The following is a 22,341-nucleotide window of genomic DNA, read 5'->3' as shown; positions in this document are numbered from 1 at the left end:
GAACGTTTTCCATTCATGTTACCCCCTTCAGAATTGCCTAAGGACCTCAAAAGTGAAATTGCCAAAATTTCAATGTAGTAAGTTTTCCTTTAGGAATGAACTTTTATATAAATACAGAAGATAAACAAAATCTTACTTGTTGATTGACGGCCAGTCAAAGGCAGGCTCTCATCCGTACCACTGATTGCAAAGATGTGGATGATGTACTCAGTCTGTGGGACCAGGCCAGTAAGGGTGAAATGATTGCGTGAAGGGGGCAGTCTTTCATCCTTGGAACGCCCACCACTTGCCATCTGGTACCGGATCCTGTAACCGGTAATGACTGCACGGGGTGCCAACCAGTGCACAGTGAAGGAATTTGGGTAAACCTCTGAGAAGTCAATGCCAGTGGGAGAGTCTAGGGCTAGAGAATTGCAAAAAACAAACGAACAGCTCACTTACAAGTATTTACAAATTGCTAACAGGAGAAAAAAATAAGTAATTTTTTAAAGACAAGTATGTAACAGGTGACCCCATCAAACGGATTCCTTTTAACAAACCTGTTTTCTGAGTCCCAGTGACCGGCGTACTCTCTTGTTCTTCATAAACACAGACCACACTGACCAAATACTCTGTATGAGGCAGAAGACCTGTGTCACAGAGCAGAGAGACCGTCAAGACTGATGGAACATATGGAAAAAGACATCACTTTACAACAGAACAGCAAAGGATTTGCTTCTTTACCCCCACCTTCACTTTCTGAAATTCTGGTTCTTTTGCCCGTTTTAATGTGCATTCCCCACATTTTTAATCTGCCTACATTATTGCTCAATTCTTACAGCCTTTTTTAAATTTCCCAAGAAACAGTCAAAATGAGATAAACAAATCAAACACTAAAAAAGAAGCAGCTGTTCCGTGCTAACATCCGACTGTAAAACATTCATTGTGATTTACTTTGTGACTGACCTCGGAGCACAATATTGTTGCTTGTGCCAGGAACATTACGTTCATTGATGTCATACTCATTCTTCACAGGAGAGTAACGCACCATGAACCTGGAAATTTTAACAGATGTGGGTGCAGTCCAGGTCACTTTCATGCTATCCGGACCAATGTCAAAGAACTGAAGGTTGGTTGGTGTTGGAACAGCTGAGGAGAGAAATTTTAATCTTTAAAAATAAAATTTTATGCTATGAAGTAAATAAGACATCACATCTCACTAATCCAGAAAGAAAGTTTAAACATTATTTATGGAAATCCAATGTTTCATAAAATCCTTTTAGTCATAAATGAATACCATTAAATAAGTGGAAAGTCTACACAGGAATTCCATGTATTCAGGCTTTTGGAGAACAAACAAGGAATAGCTCCAGTTAGATACACAATTATAAGGACATTTATCTGAACACTGAGCCAATTAGGTTTTTACAAAATAAAACCACATAGCTTTTCAAGACTACAGACTAGCTCAAGTGAATTGAGCTCATACTATTCAATTAACATGGGAGGATAAGTTTATTCAAAGTTCATCCAACTGCTGTTGGAAGCTTATATATAAGCATCGATAATGAATAATACTGAGCTTATTACTTGAAAAATCCCGCCAAAAGATACAGGACAAATGTTTAAAAATGTAACAGGAACTCTGGTCCTGGACTGTAACTGAACAGAAGTTGTACAAATTAAGCAAACTGATTCATTCAGATTTCTTCTACAATTAAAAACCAATGTATTCAGCTCACCCAGGTTTGATGATTCACACTCAAGAAGCACTAGTTTTTTTTATCAATATACTCTTACAATATCAAAAACAGAATTAGCATGGTTCAAAAGTTGATGTTAAGGGACAATTTTAATTTTTTCACATTCAAGTACAACTGAACTAAGCCATAAAATAGAAAAGTTAAGAGCTCATCAAAAAGGGAAGTTGGTGCTTGAACAATATCATTGAGTCCCTCCCAGACTGGCAGAACTAAGAAAAATCATGCAACAAGAATGTGAACTTCACCAGTTTGCTGTGTCAAGGTTGTGGGCTGACTCTCGCCGCCCTCAGTGAGAGTGATCACGCTGATGTCATAGTCAATTCCAGGTTCCAGGCCCATTACAGTGTAATATCCTGTTGTGGGCTCCACAAAGTCTTCAAAAATAGGGACGCTTTCTCCAGCGGCAACCACCGTAATGCGGTAGCCAGTAATAGCAGTATAGTTATGCGGGGTCCACCTCAGTCCGATAGTCGTATCGGTGACATCGACAAAACTGAGGTCAGTAAGCTTAGGGACATCTAGCGATTTAAAATAGCACAGAAAGGCAAAAAGAAATAAGGCCATGGTGAATTAAAAAGCAAGACATTAAACATGCTATAAGCTTTTTAAAAGTGATATGAAGTAATTTTACCATACCACATTATAATAAACAGTTTAGTAATTCTTTATATACTATACATGTCCTACATACTGATGTTATAACAAGGTTTAATCACAGCTGCTTAAGCTATAAACTGAGAAATTAGACAATTGCATTTTACTACATCCACAGATAAAAATCCTACACTACTGAAAAGTTTTAAATACACTCATCCGTTGCCATATGAAAGCATGATACAAATGCAGCCATTCAAAACAAGTGGGGTATGCTGCGGTAAAACACAGTGGGCGTGTCGCGTCACAACATGTCATATCGCGTCATACCGTATAATACCGCAGTTATGATAATAGTATCCAGAATCGCTGCCAGGTGGAGTTAATAAAGCTTAAAGTCTCAAGTACAGCATTTGAGCTGTTGCCAGAAAACGCATGGTTTCAAATCCCAGTCACTGCTGAAGGACAATCTTTTTCCAATTAAGAATTTAAGTTGTATACTCTTTAGACTTTTAATAATTTTAAACTGTATTACAGCATGTTCATCATTAAACATTAAAAAGCCGGTATATTTTATAAAAGCAAGATTGCTCAGTTGGACAAAAATACACAACCTAGCACCTTTATCATAAAGATTTTAAGTATGCATCAAAGTCTTTATGGAAGATATTACTAATGGTATTAATAATGAATGACCTTGGACAGGCTGTAAGCTCAAAGTATTACCGTGGTACACTTTCTTTATAACCATCTTTATAAACGAAAATACTATTTTTTCATTGACAAAAAGTAACACCACAATACACTACCATAAACTATATTAATTTAAGAACATAAACATTATGTAAACTGTATATTGGTGGTATTGGTAGCTTAAAGAAAATATACACACGAATATTCCACTTTCTTCCTAAACATTTAAAGCATCAAAGTCTTACATGTGGTTATTTTGGAAACGTTATTTGCTCCTTCTGACCATATTAAGTTTATATACTTTGTGAAAAGTCATAATGTTTTAACCTTTTCTGCGAATACACTCATTATTGGAGTAAACTAAAGCATACTTTTAGAATTTGATTAATAGGGAATATAATATGTAATTGCGCATCTAAAAAATTAATAACGATAATTATATTCATGTACTGTAACTCAAATAGTAGTATAATACACTTTCTACGGATATGTGTGCATGATTTCATCTGTGGCATGAAGGCTTAAGTGTGTGCCTTATAAGCCTGAGGTCCGCAGTTCAAGCCCTGCTGTCGCCATGAGTTTTCTTTTTAACAAACATTACTTTGTAAAACTAAAATAGCACATATTTTGGACACTATATTGACATTTGTTATATTTCTAAATATCACATTTTCAAAGCCAAGTCATTTATTAATAACGAATAATTTCAAACTGCTACAGATATTATTACTTACAATAAATATTATCGACACTATATTGTCATTACAAAATAGCCCCACTGAGACGTAAAACTAAGGTCCTGACTCTCTGTTGTCATTAAAAATTCCAGGGTGTTTCTCAAAAAGAGTAGGGGAGTAACCTCAGCATCCTGGCCAATTTTCCCCGTTGCACCATACCAATAATGGCCACCTAATAATCCCCATCTATGAATTGGCTTCATTACCCTGTTCTCCTCCCCACTAATAGCTGATGTGTGGTGAGCGTTCTAGTGCACTATGGCTGCCGCCTATTCATCCAGGTGGGGCAGCACACTGGTGTGGAGGTTTGATTTGATTTGATATTTTTGAGGGGAGTCCCCATTACCTGTAAAGTGCTTTGAGTGGAGTGTCCAGAAAAGCGCTATATAAGCGTGAGCAATTATTATTATAAACCTGGTTCTGGAGTGCACCAAATCAAATTAGAGTTTAGAAACTAAAGACTGTACATTGAGGAAGTTAAGAAGTATAATATTGATAGGTATATAGGTAAATATTTGCATTAAGGAATGATAAAATTGTGAAACTATTAGTGTATTGATTAGAACTGTTGTAATAGTTGTATACACAAGACACTGCAGTTTTGTAATTTTTATAGTAAGTTTGCATGGCAACTTCATATCACTTTTTAATAGCACAGAGTTTAAAATTTTAGTACATGAGAAAATGTTAGTAAAGTGGTGAGCAATTGCTGCAAACAGAAAACCTACAAATACATTACATTGCTAAGGGTATAGCAATAACATGGACTTGCAGACTGTTCCAAAAGCAAAGCAGCTACTTAGTTATTCAAATATCAAAATTAACAAAATGTTCTTTGTTGAAAGCCTCACTGATGAACAGTAATAAGTATACATGTAATTGAATCAGAGAAGATTCAAAGGGTTTAAAATAAGGATTTTGCTCGACTGATACAAATGCAAGATTTTCCAGCACTATACAATACAAAGATATTATTTTTTTGTTGTTAATAACGGAAATATTGGTAACTAGCAAGTGTCTCTGCTAGAGTACTTATTTTAGTTTTTTACCTTGAGTGACAATCTTGGAGACTGGTTCACTCTCCATGTTGTCTTTGACAGTGTACACACTGACATTGTATTCAACACCTGGACTCAGGTTGTCCAATGTGCAGGAGTTCTGCCCGGCCCTGACAAATTCTTCCAGGGAGTTGCCTCGCTGACCTCCATTTGGAGTGCAGGTAACTCTGTACCCAGTAATATCTAATTGAGAGTGTAAAGAAATAATTAATCGTTAAGGCCTGAAAAATAGATAAAAATTAAAAGTAAGGTCACATTTCTTATGAGTCAAATCACCAGCTGATACATAGTTGAATGCACAAGGATAAGCAAGGAAAAACAAGACTACTATGAAAAGGAAAAAACAGTTAACATTTGTCCAAACTGAAGCAGGAGTTTGCTTAAACATTTCTTGGTTTTGTTTGAGGAACAAATATCAAGAGAAATGTGTAAATAAAGTTTATACTATATTTTGATGGATTGTAAAGTTGTTACCAAAGCAGCACATATACAAAATAAGAAAAGTATTAGAGCTTCGATGGCACAGTAGTGGAAACTGTCAGTTGCTCCAGGTTCCCTGGTCTGCAGATCTACACCAACTTGGCTGGATCTAAACACTGTCTTTTTCAGACAGACTACAACAGCACCTGCACTTTCTGTGGGGCTTAAAGACATGCAGTATGCTAGAACAGCCCCTTGAACTTTTACCATAGCACTTTTACCAAAGTGTCCTCACTAGTGTTACAGCAATAATATCATACATGACATGGATGCACTACAAAGGGTTGTGGCAATGGCACAGAGGATTAAAGGATGCAATTGTCTGTTGTACCCTCAGATCATGTCCCAAGACATCAGTATGAATAAGAATTCCAATGTACATATGACAACAAACCTCTCTACTACTACCGATTACCTTCTAATAGAAGAAGTCCCAATCAGGATGTGACAAAATGTTTTAAGCTATTAAAAACATTTGAGCCTGTGGTATAAGAGCATTCATATTTACCAGCTGTTTTGGTACCCTCCCACGAAACTATGAGCTCTCCAGTGTGAGGATTTGAATCCAGTTTCAGGTCAGTAGGTGGAGAGAGTGCTGACAGAGAGAAAGAACTGGATGAGTATACAGCCATGAAAGAAGTTTCAGAAAAAAAAACAGACCCAAATAAAATACCTGATTACCAGTGAAGCAACCACTCAGAAAAACAGCATTAATTGCATCAAAGCAATCAAATCTAATTTGGAAACAATTATAAAAATTCACTACAATATAAAAAAACCAAGATCTGCAATTCTAGTTTTGTAAATATTCTTCAAAGCAACAGAAACAATTTTTGCACCCACTCAAAATTAAGATGTTAAATATCATATAAATAAGATAACCAATTAAGCTTTCTTTATCCAAATTACAAAATTATAAAGTAAACAATTTTGTTCTCATCCTCGGGCAGCTGTAATCAGCTCATCACCATAAATGATAGAATTTCTTACGCGTGATGACTTTTTTGGTGATGGGGGTACCATGCTCCTGCTCATCAACCAGGGGCTGGATACTGTAGGTATATTCTACTCCAGGAGTCAATCCAGAGATGACGATGCTGCCAGAGCCAGAGGTCACCTCTCTGGGAGCCTCACCACCCTGGCTTGGCCTAACTGTCAACTAATTCAAAGCAGAAATAAAACAGGAAATACTTTAAGCTCAGCATGTTACACTGTATTTACAATTCTAAAATGGACTTTCCAATCAGCTGAAAAAGCTCCATCATATATAAAAAAACATCAATAACTTCACAACTACAAGTACAGCAGATTGCCCTTTTCCTGATTAATTGTCACTTTCTGTAGATGTATATGGACATTTTAATGGGTATATCAACTGGAAGTCAACTGAGAAAGGCGCCGTCCTTCTGATGATACATAAAATTGAGGTCCAAACACTGGTCGTTACAAATCCCTACGCGTTTCTCAAAAAGAGTAGGGTTGTTACCCTGGTGTCCTTGCCAAATGCCCCATTGGCCTTTACCAATCATGGCCTCCTAACAATACTATCTATGAATTAGTTTCATTACTCTGTTTTCCTTCCCACTGATAGCTGATGTGTGGTGAGTATTATGGCTGCCGTCCCATTATTCAGATGGATGCCGCACAATTGGTGGTGGTGGAGGGGAGCCCCCATTACCTGTAAACGTCTTTGAGTGGAGTGTTCAGAAAAGCGTTTAAAAAAAGTGTATGAAATTATTAAAGTAACAAGTCATTGCTGAAAGCTGTACAATTAACATGTCTCACACCAGGATGAAAATGCAATCTTGCAGGATTTTGTCCCATTCTACCCTGACCCTCTAAAATATCTCAGATCACCCCCATCTCAACCCATAAATGTTAAGCAGTGCTCGAGTTTGGCACATATACCATGAATTCTCCAACACATTCTCATGTAAGAAAATCGTTATGACCAGGATGACTTATCTTGAAAATCCTGCAGTTAGGTCAATAAAAGAAGTCTAAGGACTTCACCATCCATCATCATTCAGCAGAAAAACTGGAACTAAAAATGCCAATGCATTTACAATACACAGACAATTCCAGCCTGTAAGCTTCTTATGTTATGATGTCCCCACCATATTGTCATATTGGCTGAAAGCTGAAAATGTGAAAAATACTCATGCATATTCAATATCAAATATCAAACCAAAAAAACAAACCTAATGCAATGCCTTCCTGAGAAAGTGAATGCAAGACACTGAATATGGCCTTGATCACATTTCGCTTCTACTCATCTAGCTAATATCTAGCTAATTCTAGATCCAGTAACCGCACCATGATACCATGTGGCTAAGGATCTGCGCCTGTGGCTGGAATCATGCAGAAATGGTAATGTTTGCAACTTCACTGCATATGGAGTTCTGTACTGACTACAGACTTCTGTACACTTCAGTATTGTATCATGGCTTTTCTGAGGGTAATTCTTTCCTGATTTAATGATTCCCTCCCCCCATACAGAAGAGAATTATGCCACAAACAGAAAATATTAAATGCAAATATATCCTGTCAGGCATTTAAACAACTAATATTTTTCAGGATTATTCAAGATGTTTAATCCTTTTAAGATAATACCTTGTATCCAATTCTTGGTGCAGGGGTCCAAGCGATGATAATTGAAGTATCCGTTACATCTGTGCTGAAACGTGGAGCACTTCCCATAGACTCCACTGAAAAAAATAGATTTTAGTCTCAAAATACAAAAATCAAAACTGTACTTGTTTTTAATTCAATGATCCCCATTATTTTACTAACAAATTAACAAGTCTAACATTTCAAAACCCCTCCTAGCAGCTAGATCTTAAACATCTCCAAGCATTCTCTTCATTTTTCAAAGTGACTAACATTCCTTATGCTGCCAAACATTATGCAAAAATTCTACAATTTTAGTTTCTTTTGTTAGTACCTTAAAATATAAAAAAATACATTCTGAATTACTTTTGTACTACATGAGTACGTTGTGCAGTGAAATTTGCATTACAACCATTATAAGTGCTTCACTACCTAGCCCAGGGGAATCAAAGGAGCGCTTGTAATTTTAAACCATATCTGGTAAAGTAGAAGAATGTGAAAACTTACAAGTAGTAAGCAATCTGGTGATAGCCTCACTTAGCACGCCGTCCTTCTCTGCATAAAGAGTAACCGTATATTTGGTGTTGGGTCGAAGGTTTATGAGAGAATACTGAGTCAGCCTTGGTGGTATCTTCTTCTGTTCAGGGCGCTCCCCACTAATGCTCAACAACAGACGGTACCCTGAAATTTTGGACATCGGTGCACTCCAAACAACAATAGCACCGTCCTCTGTCACATTTGTGAACTGAAGATTAGTAGGAGCATCAATTTCTAGAAAAACAGAATTTTAGAATATTCACTTTAAAGTTTGAAGTAAATTTTAACATTTATTTTTTATAGTAATGTGTTCCTCAAACTCCAAACACACACTACTCCGGCATAGGTAATGAAACTGAAAATTGACTTTACAGTGTCTAAATAATAGTTTATCACAAAAAATAGGCAACCTGAAGGGTAATACTGCCCTAAAGGACTTGCAAATTACAGAGTCTCTGCAGTGTAGAAAATGCAGCACTACTACATTTTTTTTCTCTATTCGTTTTCAAGATGCTAGATTACATACATATAGGAGTGTTATGTCCTTGAAAAAGCCAGATATTGCTTACACATGCTAGCTAACTAGGCCTTCTATGATATCCATAATGTTGCAGTATATGAATAACTTTGCATCACAACTGCTCCCATGAAAACAACATCATGGAAGCAAGTGCAGGTTAATGCTTAAATACATAACATTATTTGAACAACTAAAAAAAAATGTTTATTGTACTGTTATTAGATCGTAACAATGTTCATATTCAAATGAGAATAAAGTTTGTTTTGTATTTGGCAGTAACAATGAGAAACTAAAAAACGAACATGAGCTTGCAGGAAAATCCAAGAAGGACTCAAGCTGAAATAATGACTCTCAGTATTGAGAATAAAAATTCTCGAGAGATATTGGGAACCCTGTAAGAAACAGATTATATATAACATGTAATTCAGGGTCAATAGGGAGACTTGAGACAAGTGGCATTTTCTAGAAAGTAAAACAAAAAATTATGGTACAACATCTACTGATAAAAAAGCATGAAGCTTCACTTTGATTATACACTTACTGGTGCTCTGTTCTCCCACTAAGGGCTCACTCTGCACACCTCCATGGACAGCATAGATGTGAAAGCGGTAGGTGGTGCCTGGTTGGAGTGAAGTGATTTCAGCATAGGTGTTCCTAGTCATTGGCAACTGACGCCCCTCATTGTCACTGCCTGGAAGACCAACTGGTGTGACTGTTACACGATACCCAGACACTTCGCTTGAAGGAGGTGTCCATGTAAGGGTGATCTTCACATCAGTAACTTCCATAAACTGCAACTTTGTGGGTGATGGGACTTGTGCTGTGAAAAGAAAGCTTACCTTTAGAAATGCAATTTAGAATACAAATACAGACAAAAGCCTTAATTTAAAACTCATTCACCTTATTAAATCATATTATCCAACTTTAGTATTTGCAGAATGAAACATCACAGACTACTAAAATTGTTAGAATGCTTATTGAAATCTATTGTTCTCCATTGTAAAGTAATCTCTCTTCATATTTATTCTGGCTGCAAGCCTCCACTCCTCCAGCTCTAGCAAACATCTTCCAATGCAACAGTTTAGGTCAAAGTACTGGCAGGCCCAGGGGATCGATGGTAAAACCCACATAATTTCCTTTCTCATTTTGGTTTTAGTCTTTCTGTGAGCTTAGGGCAATGCTTGCGAACTCTTCAGCAACAAATGTAGGGTGGAGGACTCTGTATTGGGAGCCTGTGGCATGCCTTCAGAGCTGGTGTCTACCACGAGGCAGAACAGTACTCCCCGTGCTTTATTCCCCCCCTCAAGGCCCTTGAGTTTGTCTCTCAGTTTACATTTTTTATAACTTTACTTATTTAATTTCTTTTAATCAATCAATGAATAGTAAAAATTGATTTCTAGTTATCTAAATATGATTCTGCTCAATCTACTGTATGCAGCTTGAGCACATGGCGTGGAGTACAATGGGGTTGTTGTCCAGTGCAGTGAAGCTTCATATCAGTTTGTATTAGCAGTGATTGCTTTTTCTTTTTTATTATGCGATGTATGAACTGTCGTTTTATCTGATGTAATCTGCATATTGAAGCAGTTAATTTAGTTGGTGATGGAAATGATTTCCATGTGTGGTTCTAAGGAGAAATCCCTGTGCGTTTTCCAAGAGCCACCAGTGACCAGTGTACAACTATTGACTGTTGGACTGCTTAAAAAATAGTATAAATGAATTCACCCGCAATGAATTAGTATAACTGTTAGCTAACCCGCAAAAGGCTAGTGTCAGAACTTTGAAAGAATAGTCAAAGAATCATAAAATACACAACACTACAAAAACTGTGAAATGGTGTTCCGTATGATTTTAAATCAAAAATTAAAAAATGGTTAACTGTGTAGAGAAAAGCAGTGCGTATGTATACATTTTGTTTTTTAAATGTGCTCAGAGCAATCCAGTTTTGTATTTTGTCCATGTCATGATTTTTTTTTATCAGTTGGTTAGACTGGCTTGTATACACGTTCGAAACATCTGCTGTGTCACATTACCCTAAACAGAACACCAAGCACAGATGTCACCATACGGTGCTGGGAAAGTTTTAAAATCTCCAAAGACAAATATGGAAAGTTCTTGGTTTTACCATGACTGCCTACTTAAATCAAAACAAGACATTTATGTACATATCCAATAAGGTTTATAGTGTCATATTAGTTTATAACATAGGGTTAAAATAATTTTCTCTCTCTTGAAAAAAAATGTTTGAATTAGATGAGTAAGGTACAGGGGATGTGAAACAGTAAGTTAATAATTACAATCAAGTATTTATGTAGATCTTGGAGGCTGTTTGGAAGGCCCCACCCTATATAAGAATCAGAAACCTTTTTATTTCCACACACCAGTATGTTGAAGACAAGGCATGCTAAAATCTAAGAATTTTTGAGACCCCTGGAAAAAGTATTATTGATGCTTATCAGTCTGGAAAGGATTAGCAAACCTAGTACTAAGGATTTAGGCCTCCAACAATCAAATGACTACCGTCAGACAGCTAGTTCAAGACCACAGTTATGCGACCCAAGAGTGGTCATCCTACTAAGATCTCTCCAAGAACTGGAAAAAAAATCAAGGAAACTACAATGAATCCCAGAGTAATGTCCAAGTGACTGTAAGCCACTCTTGCCTTGGCTAATTAGACCACCCATAATACAACTGTCAGAAAGCAACTAAACAAGAATGGTATAAAACCACTGGTCTCCAAAAGGAACACTGCTGCCAACCCAAAAGTCTACCAAAGAGCACATAAATAATCCACAAGGATTTGGTGAACAATTCAAGTAGGTAGCTGTATCAGCATGTGTAGGCTGCAAAGGAACAAGTACATGTTTCCTTTGCAGCCTACACATGCCGATACAGCTACCTACTTGAAACACTATGTTTCAATGCTCTTTGGACAAGCAAGTCAATGGTAGAACTCAATGAGAAATGTTATGCTTGGAGAAGCATGGTGGAAGTGTGATGTTTGGGACTGCTTGCCATCTGTGACAACTGTGAATTCTGCATTGTATCACAAGATCTTAGAGAATGGCATTGATCAGAAGTGAAAGTGGGACTTGCAGCAAGACAATGTTCTTAAACACACAAAAGAATGGCAGCAGAAGAAGAAATGTTGTGTTTTACAATGCCCTAGTCAAAGACTGAACCAAAACCCCACTGCAATGTTATGGCTGTACTTAAAACAAGCTGTCCATGCAAGGCAGCCCTGAAATGTCACAGATGTGAATGAGTTATACAACGCAGAATGAGCCAAATCCACAAAACCCAATGTGAGACTGATCAACAGTTACAGAAAATGTTTAATTGCATTTTAATTTGAAAATTCAGCTTATTCTATCATTTGGATAAAGCTTTCTATTATTACCTCTTAGATTAAGATCCAACAACATTTTAGGTTTTAAATATGCAAAGAACAAGGGTTTGCAAACTTTCCCAGCACTGTATACCGACACTTTTGTCACAAGATCTTAATTCTGAGATCATTTGGTATTTGCCAAAATACCGTTTTCATTCTAAATTCTTAAAAATTTAAGTTTCTTTGTGTGCTGAATTGCAATGCTTATTACAGATTTTTTTCAAAACAGCATACATCAAGATGTTATATGAAACATTTCTGAAAATGTAGCACCACTATTAGTGCAATGTTAAATATCTAACCCGTTTTGAGGCCAATATTAAAAAAAATAAACTTTTATAGCCTTTAAACGTGGCTTCTCAAAGCACATAAAAATGGTAGAGATGTATGTACAAGTTTACCCCCACCACCACCTCAGTATGAAATCATAAAAATTATGACAAGCTTCTGATAAGTTTCCACATACAATAAGTTGAATAAAAGGCACACAACTTCAATCTATAGCAAAATCAAAATCATGCTCCAGGGAAAGAGTAAATTTTCTGTAGAAAGATTTCCTTTTTCTGCAATGTTACCTGGCAATGGATCCCCCGCAGTGTTAACCTGAATAAAGACTGGCTCACTCTCTAGGTTCTCTTCAACTGCATAGATGCTGATATTATAGAGCAGACCAGGGCGCAGGTCACTCAAGGTCACTGAGGTGGCTGTTTCAGGTAGTGTAAGCTCAGTACTGCTCCCTTCGATTGAAGGGGTGTAGACCACACGATATCCTTAAAAAATAAAGACAATCTCTTAAGATCTGAACAATAGATTGCAGTGCTTATCACAGTCCAAATTATGTTTCTTAGAGGCTTAAAGGTTAATTACAACTTATTAGAATTTTTGTGATATTTTAGCACAAGATGTACATGGATACATAGTAGTGACTTCTCTGCAGTGTATAATGCCAATTTGCTATCTTTTAAACTTACACATAAATGCAGACATAATGCCAATTTGCTATCTTTTTAACTTACACATAAATGCAGACAGTGCAACAAAAGCCAATAACTCTGGTACCTGTAATAGGAGCCAGGGGCTTGGACCATCTGATGACAATAGAGGTTTCTCCCACATCATCGATAAGGTGCTCAGATGGGGCATCAGGAGCTAAAGAAAAAAAAACACATCTTCACACTCAATCTAAAAGGCATGTAATTTAATTATTAAGGAATCTCAAAATTCTGCTTACCCGTTGTCTGGGTGGTAGAAAGAATGAGATTGGGTTCCCCTTCCTCTGTGACTTCAAACACATTCACAATGTACTTACGACCAGGCAGCAGGTCATTAATATTGACAGAAGTAGCAGTATGAGGCAGGTCTGAGAGAAAAGTTAAATTGGTTAATCAACAGAATAAAATGGACTAAAAGGGATAATGTCAGTTCTATTGAACTGATATGATTTGACATTATCATGTTAACTGAAAAAAAACATTCAAAGGGAATAAACCAATTAATTCACAAAACTACCAGTTTTTCCCAAAAAGTAACCTTGTTTTCCAGATCTCTTTGAGTGCCACTTTTAAACTGAATAAGTTGTAATTTAAATAGCATTTATAAGCGTTTCTGGATACAAAACTCATTTTAAAAAGCCAAATGATCTTTTGTCACTTAAATAGTTAAGGAGGTTATCTCAACTGAATAACAGAATATTTCTATTTGAAAATTAAATCAAAAATAATAAATAATAGCTTGGTAAGTATAATGTGACAGTAAACACACTAGTTTGCAAACATGAAAGACAAACAAAATCAGTGGCTCCCACTGGAACTCAAACACTAACAAGACCTATTCCCATTTCTGAAGTAGTTATGCAAATTTAAAATTCCTTACCAAGGGTTTTTGGCTGAGCCCCTTCTTCACTGAGTTCATATTCCACCCTGAAACCTGACACAGTGTCTGAAGCAGACACCCAGGACACCACAAAACTGCTTGAAGTGATCTCAGTCACAGACTCCGAAGTATCTACCACAGGGGGGGGAGGTGTGGTCTCACCCTCCGATGTGGACACTACAGAGGAATGTAAAACAAAAACATGAAATATTAAATCATAAAAACAAATGGAATCAGTAGCAGAAAATCTGTAACAAATAAATGACCCATTTTTAGTTTAAAAAACACTTAAAAGGGTCCCCTTACCTACACTACAGCTTTCTTTTCAAATTGCAGCTAAAGCAGCAAAATATGTATTTAGAATGTCGTTTACAACCTGAGTATAGCAATTCAGTATGCTAGGTATATTTAATAACACAAGTGTTAAAATGAACAATTTTCACTCAGTTGATTTTCATTTACTTGTATTTCATGATTTTCTTCCTTTTGGTATAAACAGTCCAATACTGCTTTGCTTTAAAAAAAAAAACACACCCAAACAATACTGTCCATAGCATAAGCTCAAGCAAGATAAGTAGACATTCCAAATGGACATATGGCACGGTACTGAAGATACTCAAATTAAATTTGAATGATTTATTGCCACATACACTTTAAGTGTTAAATCTGTAAATCAGTTGGAGTTTGCTTAAAATGAAAAAAAAACTTTTTTTTAGAAAGCATTTTAATGTCCAATCCAACAAATATCTTAAATCTTATTCTCTCTTATGTAAATCAGCAGAAGTTTATAGATTGTATCGGCATCAACATACAGGATCCATATGTTGTGGTGAAGTCAAATCGTGTGACCTCTCTCCGTCCATAACGCAGGATACTGATCAGCTGACCCTCGTAAGTGATGCCAGGCTTTAGGCCTTCAATGGTGTAGGAGGTGAGGTGTCCAGGAATAACCACCTCCTTCCACAGAACACGTCCATTTTTCTGTTTTTAGGAGACATCGGGAACTTTAAAAATGATTCAGATAGTTCTTTAGTGTATTTAAAGCAAAAACACTGTAAAGCCATTTCTTCTGACTCTTTGAGGATTGAAGTGTTTTACTATTCAGTAATGCAGCACAAATGACTTGGGAGCCAGACAGTTTTGAAACAGTCCTGTGTGTTGCAATAGTACAGTACATGTTCTTACAAAAAAGGTGATGACCAAAGTTGTTGCACAAAATTGCCTACATCAAACGTTTTGACTGCTTAGCCATACACACACAACACGAACAAACAGTAATACTTTCCAAAATGTAAGGAGGTCAATGTTTTGTAAAAATTGAGAATATTTTTCATTGCCTTCTCTGTTCTACACTGAATATATTTACTTCCCTTAATCCATTCATACACACTAGTCTTTTGAGATCAGCAATCATATTTTGTTGCTCTTCTCACTATGGCTTCTCCATAGTGTCTTGAAGACATCAAGACAGTGTAACATCCTGCAGCTTATAAATGAAACCTCTAATGATAACAGCAGTTTCCTATTTGTTGACCATTTCTTGATCCATTTAAATATATTACCTTGGATTACTATGACACTTAACCTTTCATGAGGGGCACCTTCATAAACACTTTTTAGAAATATAAATGCATATGCTTTAATTTTATCTAATCTCCTGGTTGCTTTCTTGGAGAATTCTAGTTCCCTTTTTTTAAACTAATGTTGGCTATCTTTTAAATTCTCCTTGTTTTCTATGTATTAATCTAATTTAGCTCTAATATTTTCATAAATTTACCGGAAACAGAAATGAGACTGGTCAGTTGCTTCCTGCTTCAGTTTTGCCACCATTTCTGTATACTGGGTACCACTCCCATTGAGAGAACGGAAATTTCTTAACTAGGAGTCTACTGAATATTAGTCTGACTAGAAAAATGCCATCAAGCCTCAGTGATTTGTTTTTAAGGTTCTTAGCCCTTCTACAACCTCCTATAAGTTATACTAAAATTACCCAGTACTGCTGGAGCTTGCTTTACAGCATGAAACATTTTATTCTTACATGAATATTAATTTTCATTTAGTGTTAAGTATATGTTTCTCATTCATTAAATTCCTATTAGCTCAAACAATTCATTGACATTTTCACTGTTCTTTTACTGCTATAATACTGAAAGAGTGCCCTGCATCATTTTCTGAAATATTTAGATGCTAATTCAAGTAAAAAAAGTTATGTTTGTGTTTTTATTTACTTTTATTTATAAATGTATGAATAAAATGTTCCAGCAACTGCCTGGACTTTTGGTGTCAGGTTTAACTTTTCACAAAAGAGCCATCTTTTGGTCATTAAATCAAAATCAGAGATTTAAAACTTTTAAACGCTTACAAAAACTAAAGATTATTAGCAAAATATGCTCGTTTTTAATCCTTGAAGTTCTGAAGATGAAATATAAACGGAAAACAAAGCTTAACAAGGCATTAGGCAATGCAGGCTTATTTTTAAATTTTGCATTCTGTACCGGTCTCCACTTAAGGATGTACTGGACGATGTGAGCAGACTGTGGCGAGTTCCACTGGAGAGGACGTGTATTGGGATTACCAGCTTCAGCAATGGAAATCACTGAGGTGCCTAAATGAAAGAAAAAAATAGACTCAAGCAATGAATCTTGTCTTAAATATTTAAAGTGAAATGTTTACAATCCATAAACTATTCTCCATGTGTTAACTGATTTAAGTATATACGAATAGCTTTCAAAGGGCAACATTACCTTAACATTAAGATGGGAATGCCTCTACTGGAATACAAACATTCATGAGAGGTATACTAGTTTTAAATATTTTCACAAAGCTTTATCAAGTTTACTCAAGCCAAGAAATAGCAACAGTAAGAAACTTTCACAATTCTCTTTCAACACAACTGGAATGTAGTAAAGGTATATTGCTACTTTGCCATTCCACTACACATTAAATACCTCTACATTAACAGTAATCTCTTTGCTCATATTGAGCATATTTGATCCCCATCTGCCTATACTGAACCACTAAATGTGTTATTCAAATACACATCTTGGAAGCATAAAGGTGAAATTAACTGCAAGCTTTTGTTTGTAGATGTACAACAATGTTCTTACACAATATTAAACATTCTAGAATTCAAGATACCTTTGCCTATGAAATAGATGGAGCCCAATTATTAATATTTTCCTTATAACGCCCCAGTATAGTGATGGGGATCCTATACTGGGGCGTTGTAAAAAAGCGCCGTCCTTCGGATGAGATGTAAAACCAAGGTCCTGACTCTCTGGTCATTAAAAATCCCAGGGCGTTTCTCGAAAAGAGTGGGGATGTAACCCAAGCATCCTGGCCAAATTTCCCAATGGTCCTTACCAATCATGGCATCCTAATAATCCCCATCTATAAATTGGCTACATCACTCTGTTCTCCTCCCCACTAATAGCGGATGTGTGGTGAGCGTTCTGCCAATGCATAATCCAGGTGGATGCTGCACATTGGTGGTGGTGGAGGGGAATCCCCATTACCTGTAAATTGCTTAGAGTGGAGTGTCCAGAAAAGCGCTATATAAGCGTAAGCAATTATTATAATAACCAACCACTTAACAGATATGATCAGTTTTAACATCTGATTAAAAGTTTATGGAAATATTTATTTTGTCAAGGACATATGAACAGCATTAAACCTAAAGGTGGTTCACCACCCCTGAATTACAAGTTAAATGAAGGTTTTCTTCTGTACCTTAGTGGAATCTGGACTCAATTTATCCTAATTACATAGGTTGCAACCTATAGGCCAACATCACTGTATGCAGTATTTAAATATCACTTAGAAGTGCATAACATTCCATTATTAACCACCACTTAGTTGGAACTAATTTTCAGTAATTTAGAACCAGCACTAGTAATTTTGGAAATGTATCCACTTTTCTCCTCAGCAATATGACATGAACACAGACATGTAAAGAGGCTTCATGAATGTTTAAAATTTTAGCTTGAAACTTTTGATTTTAAATCAGGATCAGAATTCAATGTGAAAATTATTGTTCTTAAGGAAAGCAAATGTTTAAGATATAAGCACAATCCAGGGAAAAAGAAGTCAACATGGGTAATAAAGTAACTCCCTGCTGTGACCTCCTATTATGGCAATCAGACTAATGGCAACAGCTGAGATCCCTAGGGGTAAAAACAGGAAGGAAGGAGGGTGGAGCAAACAAAGCCCTTCCTCCAATATAACACTTTAAAGTAATACAGCTCTCAACTGATCATTTGAGAATAGTAATAGAAGTATTCTAGTGGATTTTATTCAGTATTTGAAATAAAGTGACTAAATACTGTTGGATGTTACTGAAAATTCTGTACTTATGACATATTATATGTCAAAGAAAATGTTACTGTAAAAATTAATCATAAATCTCCTCCCTGGTAGGCACTTGTTCCATTTGTACTTGGAAAGTTCCATGTTTGAAAAAATGTTTTTATTTGATGAAGGGTTGATGGCAACAAAAGTAAAACCAAAAACGTATTTTTAAGTTTTCCCAAAAGGTGACATAGAAGGTATAGGAGCTTCCTTACCACTGTGAGGCTGAGAAGGTAGGCAGCTAAGCTCTCCAATTCCATTCCCATAGCAGTAACACTTATATTGGATGCCATGGATAACCTTATCCCAGGATTCGCCAACTTGGTAAAATACTCGAGTCTCTGGTTCTTGGCACTGGTCTACAATGATAAATAAAAAGCTGTTTATATACATGTATAACAATTTTTTTATAGTCTACTATCCTGAAATAAATTTGATGGCTGTACCAGCAGCTACCCATTTTACCGCTCTCCTCAGTAAATACTAGGTGATGAAATTTGTTCCCAGACCAAAGAAACTCCAATGGTATTCGCACTATAATTTTTTGCTTTCCTGCTGTTCTGTGCAAACGAGGAAAGATCTCCCATTTCATTTCAACTGCAAAGAGATACTATCTGCCCCAGAAATTGCCATTTGAGCAGTGTACTTGGAACCCTATAATTGAAATATTGCAAACTTGTTCCGATGGTTGTAATTAACATGTTCGATAGCAAAACATCTTATTTCAATGAAAACCTTCACAAGTCCCAGAGATTGAGTTCCTGTATTTGGTTAAACTTAAAACTGAAACCGTTTCAATTAAGGAATAAAAGCAGGTTTTACTGCCAGTTTACAAAGTATAGTTCTAGAAAACATATCCATGATGTTGTTGATAAACACCCAAGTTTCCACAATGTGCAGGAGCAGCTGAGGAACACATACCAATAATCTGGCTACATAAAAAGCTCTCCCATTGCAAGATTTTTCCTGTTTTTATACAAGTAAAACAAATTTTAAGGCTACTAATATCAATATGAGCTAGTTTTAAGTATATGCTGGATATAGTGTACTAAAAATACAGTATAACAGAAATTTATAGTGCTTCTAAAGGTAAATTCTCAAACCGCTTTAAGTAGTTAACTTTTGTCAGTACAGTCCCTACGTCTGCAAACTTAACACAAATTTGTGATTCAGTCTGACGAATGCGGTCTCACATGAAAGAAGTGTGGGATGAAACCCACCAAAGGCCATGCAACTGTCTAGGACTGCGGGATAAATCTAGCAAGTGAGTGAGCCTGTCCCTGCCCAAGTACCCATTACTTTTCAATGTTTTTGTGTTGTAACAAATGTTCCTGGTTCTGTTTTGGTGAACGATAGGCTGGAGATGACTTTACAGACTCATTGCCAGTTTTACAGCCTTTTAAATTACAGTGGGGTGTTCTAATCATGAATCAGAATAATAGCTGTAGGCAGAGAGATACTGGAAGCAATCCTCCCATCTTTCCCCTCTTTCCTCCCATCAGAAAGGAGGAATTAATGTTTTTTTAGCTGATAAGTTAGTTTACTGTTATTTGAACCAATGTTTTTATTAACAAAGCTAAAGCTAATCACTATAGGGAGGGTTACTTGAGTCTTTTAACCATACAGTATATCATATGCAGTACATTTGACACTCAAAGGGTGAACTTGGTTATATGCAAGTTTGGCTGTTAAAGACCCTACTGTGTAATGAAGGATGTATTTCAAGAGGTTTCTAAAATGTATAGTTCTATAACATTTAAATAAACTAATTTTGAAAAAATTTAAGGATTACAAACTGTTTGCTATTGGTCATTTATCATTTTAAAAGGTGGTTAACTGTGGACTAAATGTAGGTCGACCTGGGATACCTTTTCATTTTGGGAATATTCACAGGAAAAAAAAAAGATAGCTTTGGGGCAGCCCAGGGGTCATCTTAAAACATAATAGGGATCTGAATGCTGATAATTACTTTTGAGATGCATTTGCAACAATGTATAGTGTTACCATAATGAAAACATAAAAGCATATGTTAAATTAGAAGCCAGATTAGATCAATACCTTTAACGTCAACCAAGCAAAAAGGGGATTCCTTGTTTCAGCAGCATTGCTGTTCTTAAAATATTGAATTTTATGAATTGACATCTACTAAAATTAGTTCAAATAGGTAGCTACATCAGCATGCATAAGGCTGCAAAGGAACAAGTAAAGGTTTATTTGAAGTTGAAAAGAGAAGAAGCACAATGTTTCGGCTGTCACCCGAAGAACGCTCCACAGCTGAAGAGTTGTGGTTCTTTTTTTCCCCCCTTTCCAGAATAAACCTTTACTTATCTTCTAAAATTAACCTTAAATTTTGGTATAAAATGAATTTGGAAATGGCATTCCCAGCATAATTAATAGGTGTTACTGGAAAATGTATTTCAATTGCAGTGCTTGCTCGAATCCTGTTTGATCTTAGATGTACAAAAAATACTTCCCAGTCCTCTGTACCTGGGGAAAATGCAGGCAGCCATTATGTAAACACACCTCAACCAGTGACTGTACACCTCAGCTATGACTGCACATGGTCAATACAAATGAGGTATTAAATTTAATTTCTAGTGCTTATCCTTTTTGATTTGGGACAAGTTGTTTTTCACTATTTTTTGTGCTGTAGCACTACAAAGTCCTCACAGACATGGGACAAACAAAATTGTTGACAGTGACCAAGACTTTACAAGGATCATGTAAGTGGTTTATCAGACAAAAGCCTTAAAATGTATCCAAATGGAAAAAAAAATATCTTACACATAAAAATAACCTACCAATAGCATCACATTTCCATCTGCCACGGCCTTGTCCATAACATGTACAGTTCATCATATAGCCTTCATCATGACGTTTAGAAAAGGTCTGGTTCACCTCATATGTCAGGCCATCAACAATGCACTGATCTATTTAAAGCACAGAAAAAATAGAGAAATATTCTGATAGGTATAATTTAAATAGGATTAAAAAAAACGTATAACCTAATAATGCATCAGATAATGAAAACAGATTTATTGCCTTTTACATTACATCTTTGTTTAAAAAAAAAAGTAATCCAATCTTATTACAGACCTCTCAGCTGTGAATACGCAATGCAGCTCCATTCACCACGTCCATTTCCAACACATGTACACCTCATCATGTGTCCTAGGACATCATGTCGCTTGTCCCATTGGTCACCAACACGGTACATAACTCCCTCACTAGTGGTACACACCTCCTCATGAGCTGCAAATAAATGTAACTCAGCATTCAATAAATCTGACATGCCACTTAAGAACTGCAGAAATGTTCATCTTGCATACAAATGAAAACAAATGTATGTAATGGCAGTCCATGCAGTTTAGAATTGTATTTTAAAATGCATATTGAAATTAGTAAAAGCAGAAAACACTGGTCTACTGAATACAACTTAACTATTCCAATCAGAACATTTGAACAAACAATACAGAAGAAGTAAACTGTTTCAGGATATTTGGACATGACTGTTAAAGGACAGGATGTTCCAAGAAGGGTGGTAGGGAAAGCAAGGATGTGACTCAGAAGCCCTAGGGGGAGCAGTGGGGAATCAAGTATGTCAAAGAGTAAAGTGAAATCTGGACACTGTTATTCATGGACAAAAGCCAGATTGTGAAGATGCCAGGCAGACTTCAGCTTTGGAGAAATCGGTTTAGTAATGTCTGACCTCTTGCTAGACTCTTACAAAGCCATACAGTAATGGTTTTATAAAAACTCC

General features: G+C 36.2%; 1 protein-coding gene across 3 annotated transcripts in view; it reads right to left on the bottom strand.

Moving 5' to 3' along the window:
• The window catches only part of LOC148821790 (fibronectin-like), a 59,590-nt gene that overhangs the window by 22,512 nt on the left and 14,737 nt on the right, over positions 1-22,341 (bottom strand). For 2 of the 3 annotated variants that reach the window (XM_088930194.1, XM_088930195.1), the window contains exons 10-28: positions 21,678-21,833; positions 21,383-21,511; positions 18,797-18,940; positions 16,730-16,839; positions 15,047-15,215; positions 14,235-14,411; positions 13,594-13,722; positions 13,422-13,511; positions 12,938-13,132; positions 9,513-9,791; positions 8,422-8,685; positions 7,918-8,012; positions 6,295-6,463; positions 5,813-5,899; positions 4,816-5,007; positions 1,988-2,260; positions 946-1,128; positions 540-629; positions 137-403 (exon numbers count right to left, since the gene is read on the bottom strand). In XM_088930194.1, the coding sequence (XP_088786320.1) occupies positions 137-403; positions 540-629; positions 946-1,128; positions 1,988-2,260; positions 4,816-5,007; positions 5,813-5,899; positions 6,295-6,463; positions 7,918-8,012; positions 8,422-8,685; positions 9,513-9,791; positions 12,938-13,132; positions 13,422-13,511; positions 13,594-13,722; positions 14,235-14,411; positions 15,047-15,215; positions 16,730-16,839; positions 18,797-18,940; positions 21,383-21,511; positions 21,678-21,833 (3,198 nt within the window). The remainder of the gene's footprint in view (positions 1-136; positions 404-539; positions 630-945; positions 1,129-1,987; positions 2,261-4,815; positions 5,008-5,812; positions 5,900-6,294; positions 6,464-7,917; positions 8,013-8,421; positions 8,686-9,512; positions 9,792-12,937; positions 13,133-13,421; positions 13,512-13,593; positions 13,723-14,234; positions 14,412-15,046; positions 15,216-16,729; positions 16,840-18,796; positions 18,941-21,382; positions 21,512-21,677; positions 21,834-22,341) is intronic. The other variant, XM_088930196.1, reaches the window with a different exon arrangement.

The sequence above is a fragment of the Atractosteus spatula genome, chromosome 13 (genome assembly GCF_055471065.1).
Source record: "Atractosteus spatula isolate fAtrSpa1 chromosome 13, fAtrSpa1.hap1, whole genome shotgun sequence".
NCBI classification, from domain to species: Eukaryota; Metazoa; Chordata; class Actinopteri; order Semionotiformes; family Lepisosteidae; genus Atractosteus; species Atractosteus spatula.
This window is presented reverse-complemented; position numbering and strand designations above follow the sequence as displayed.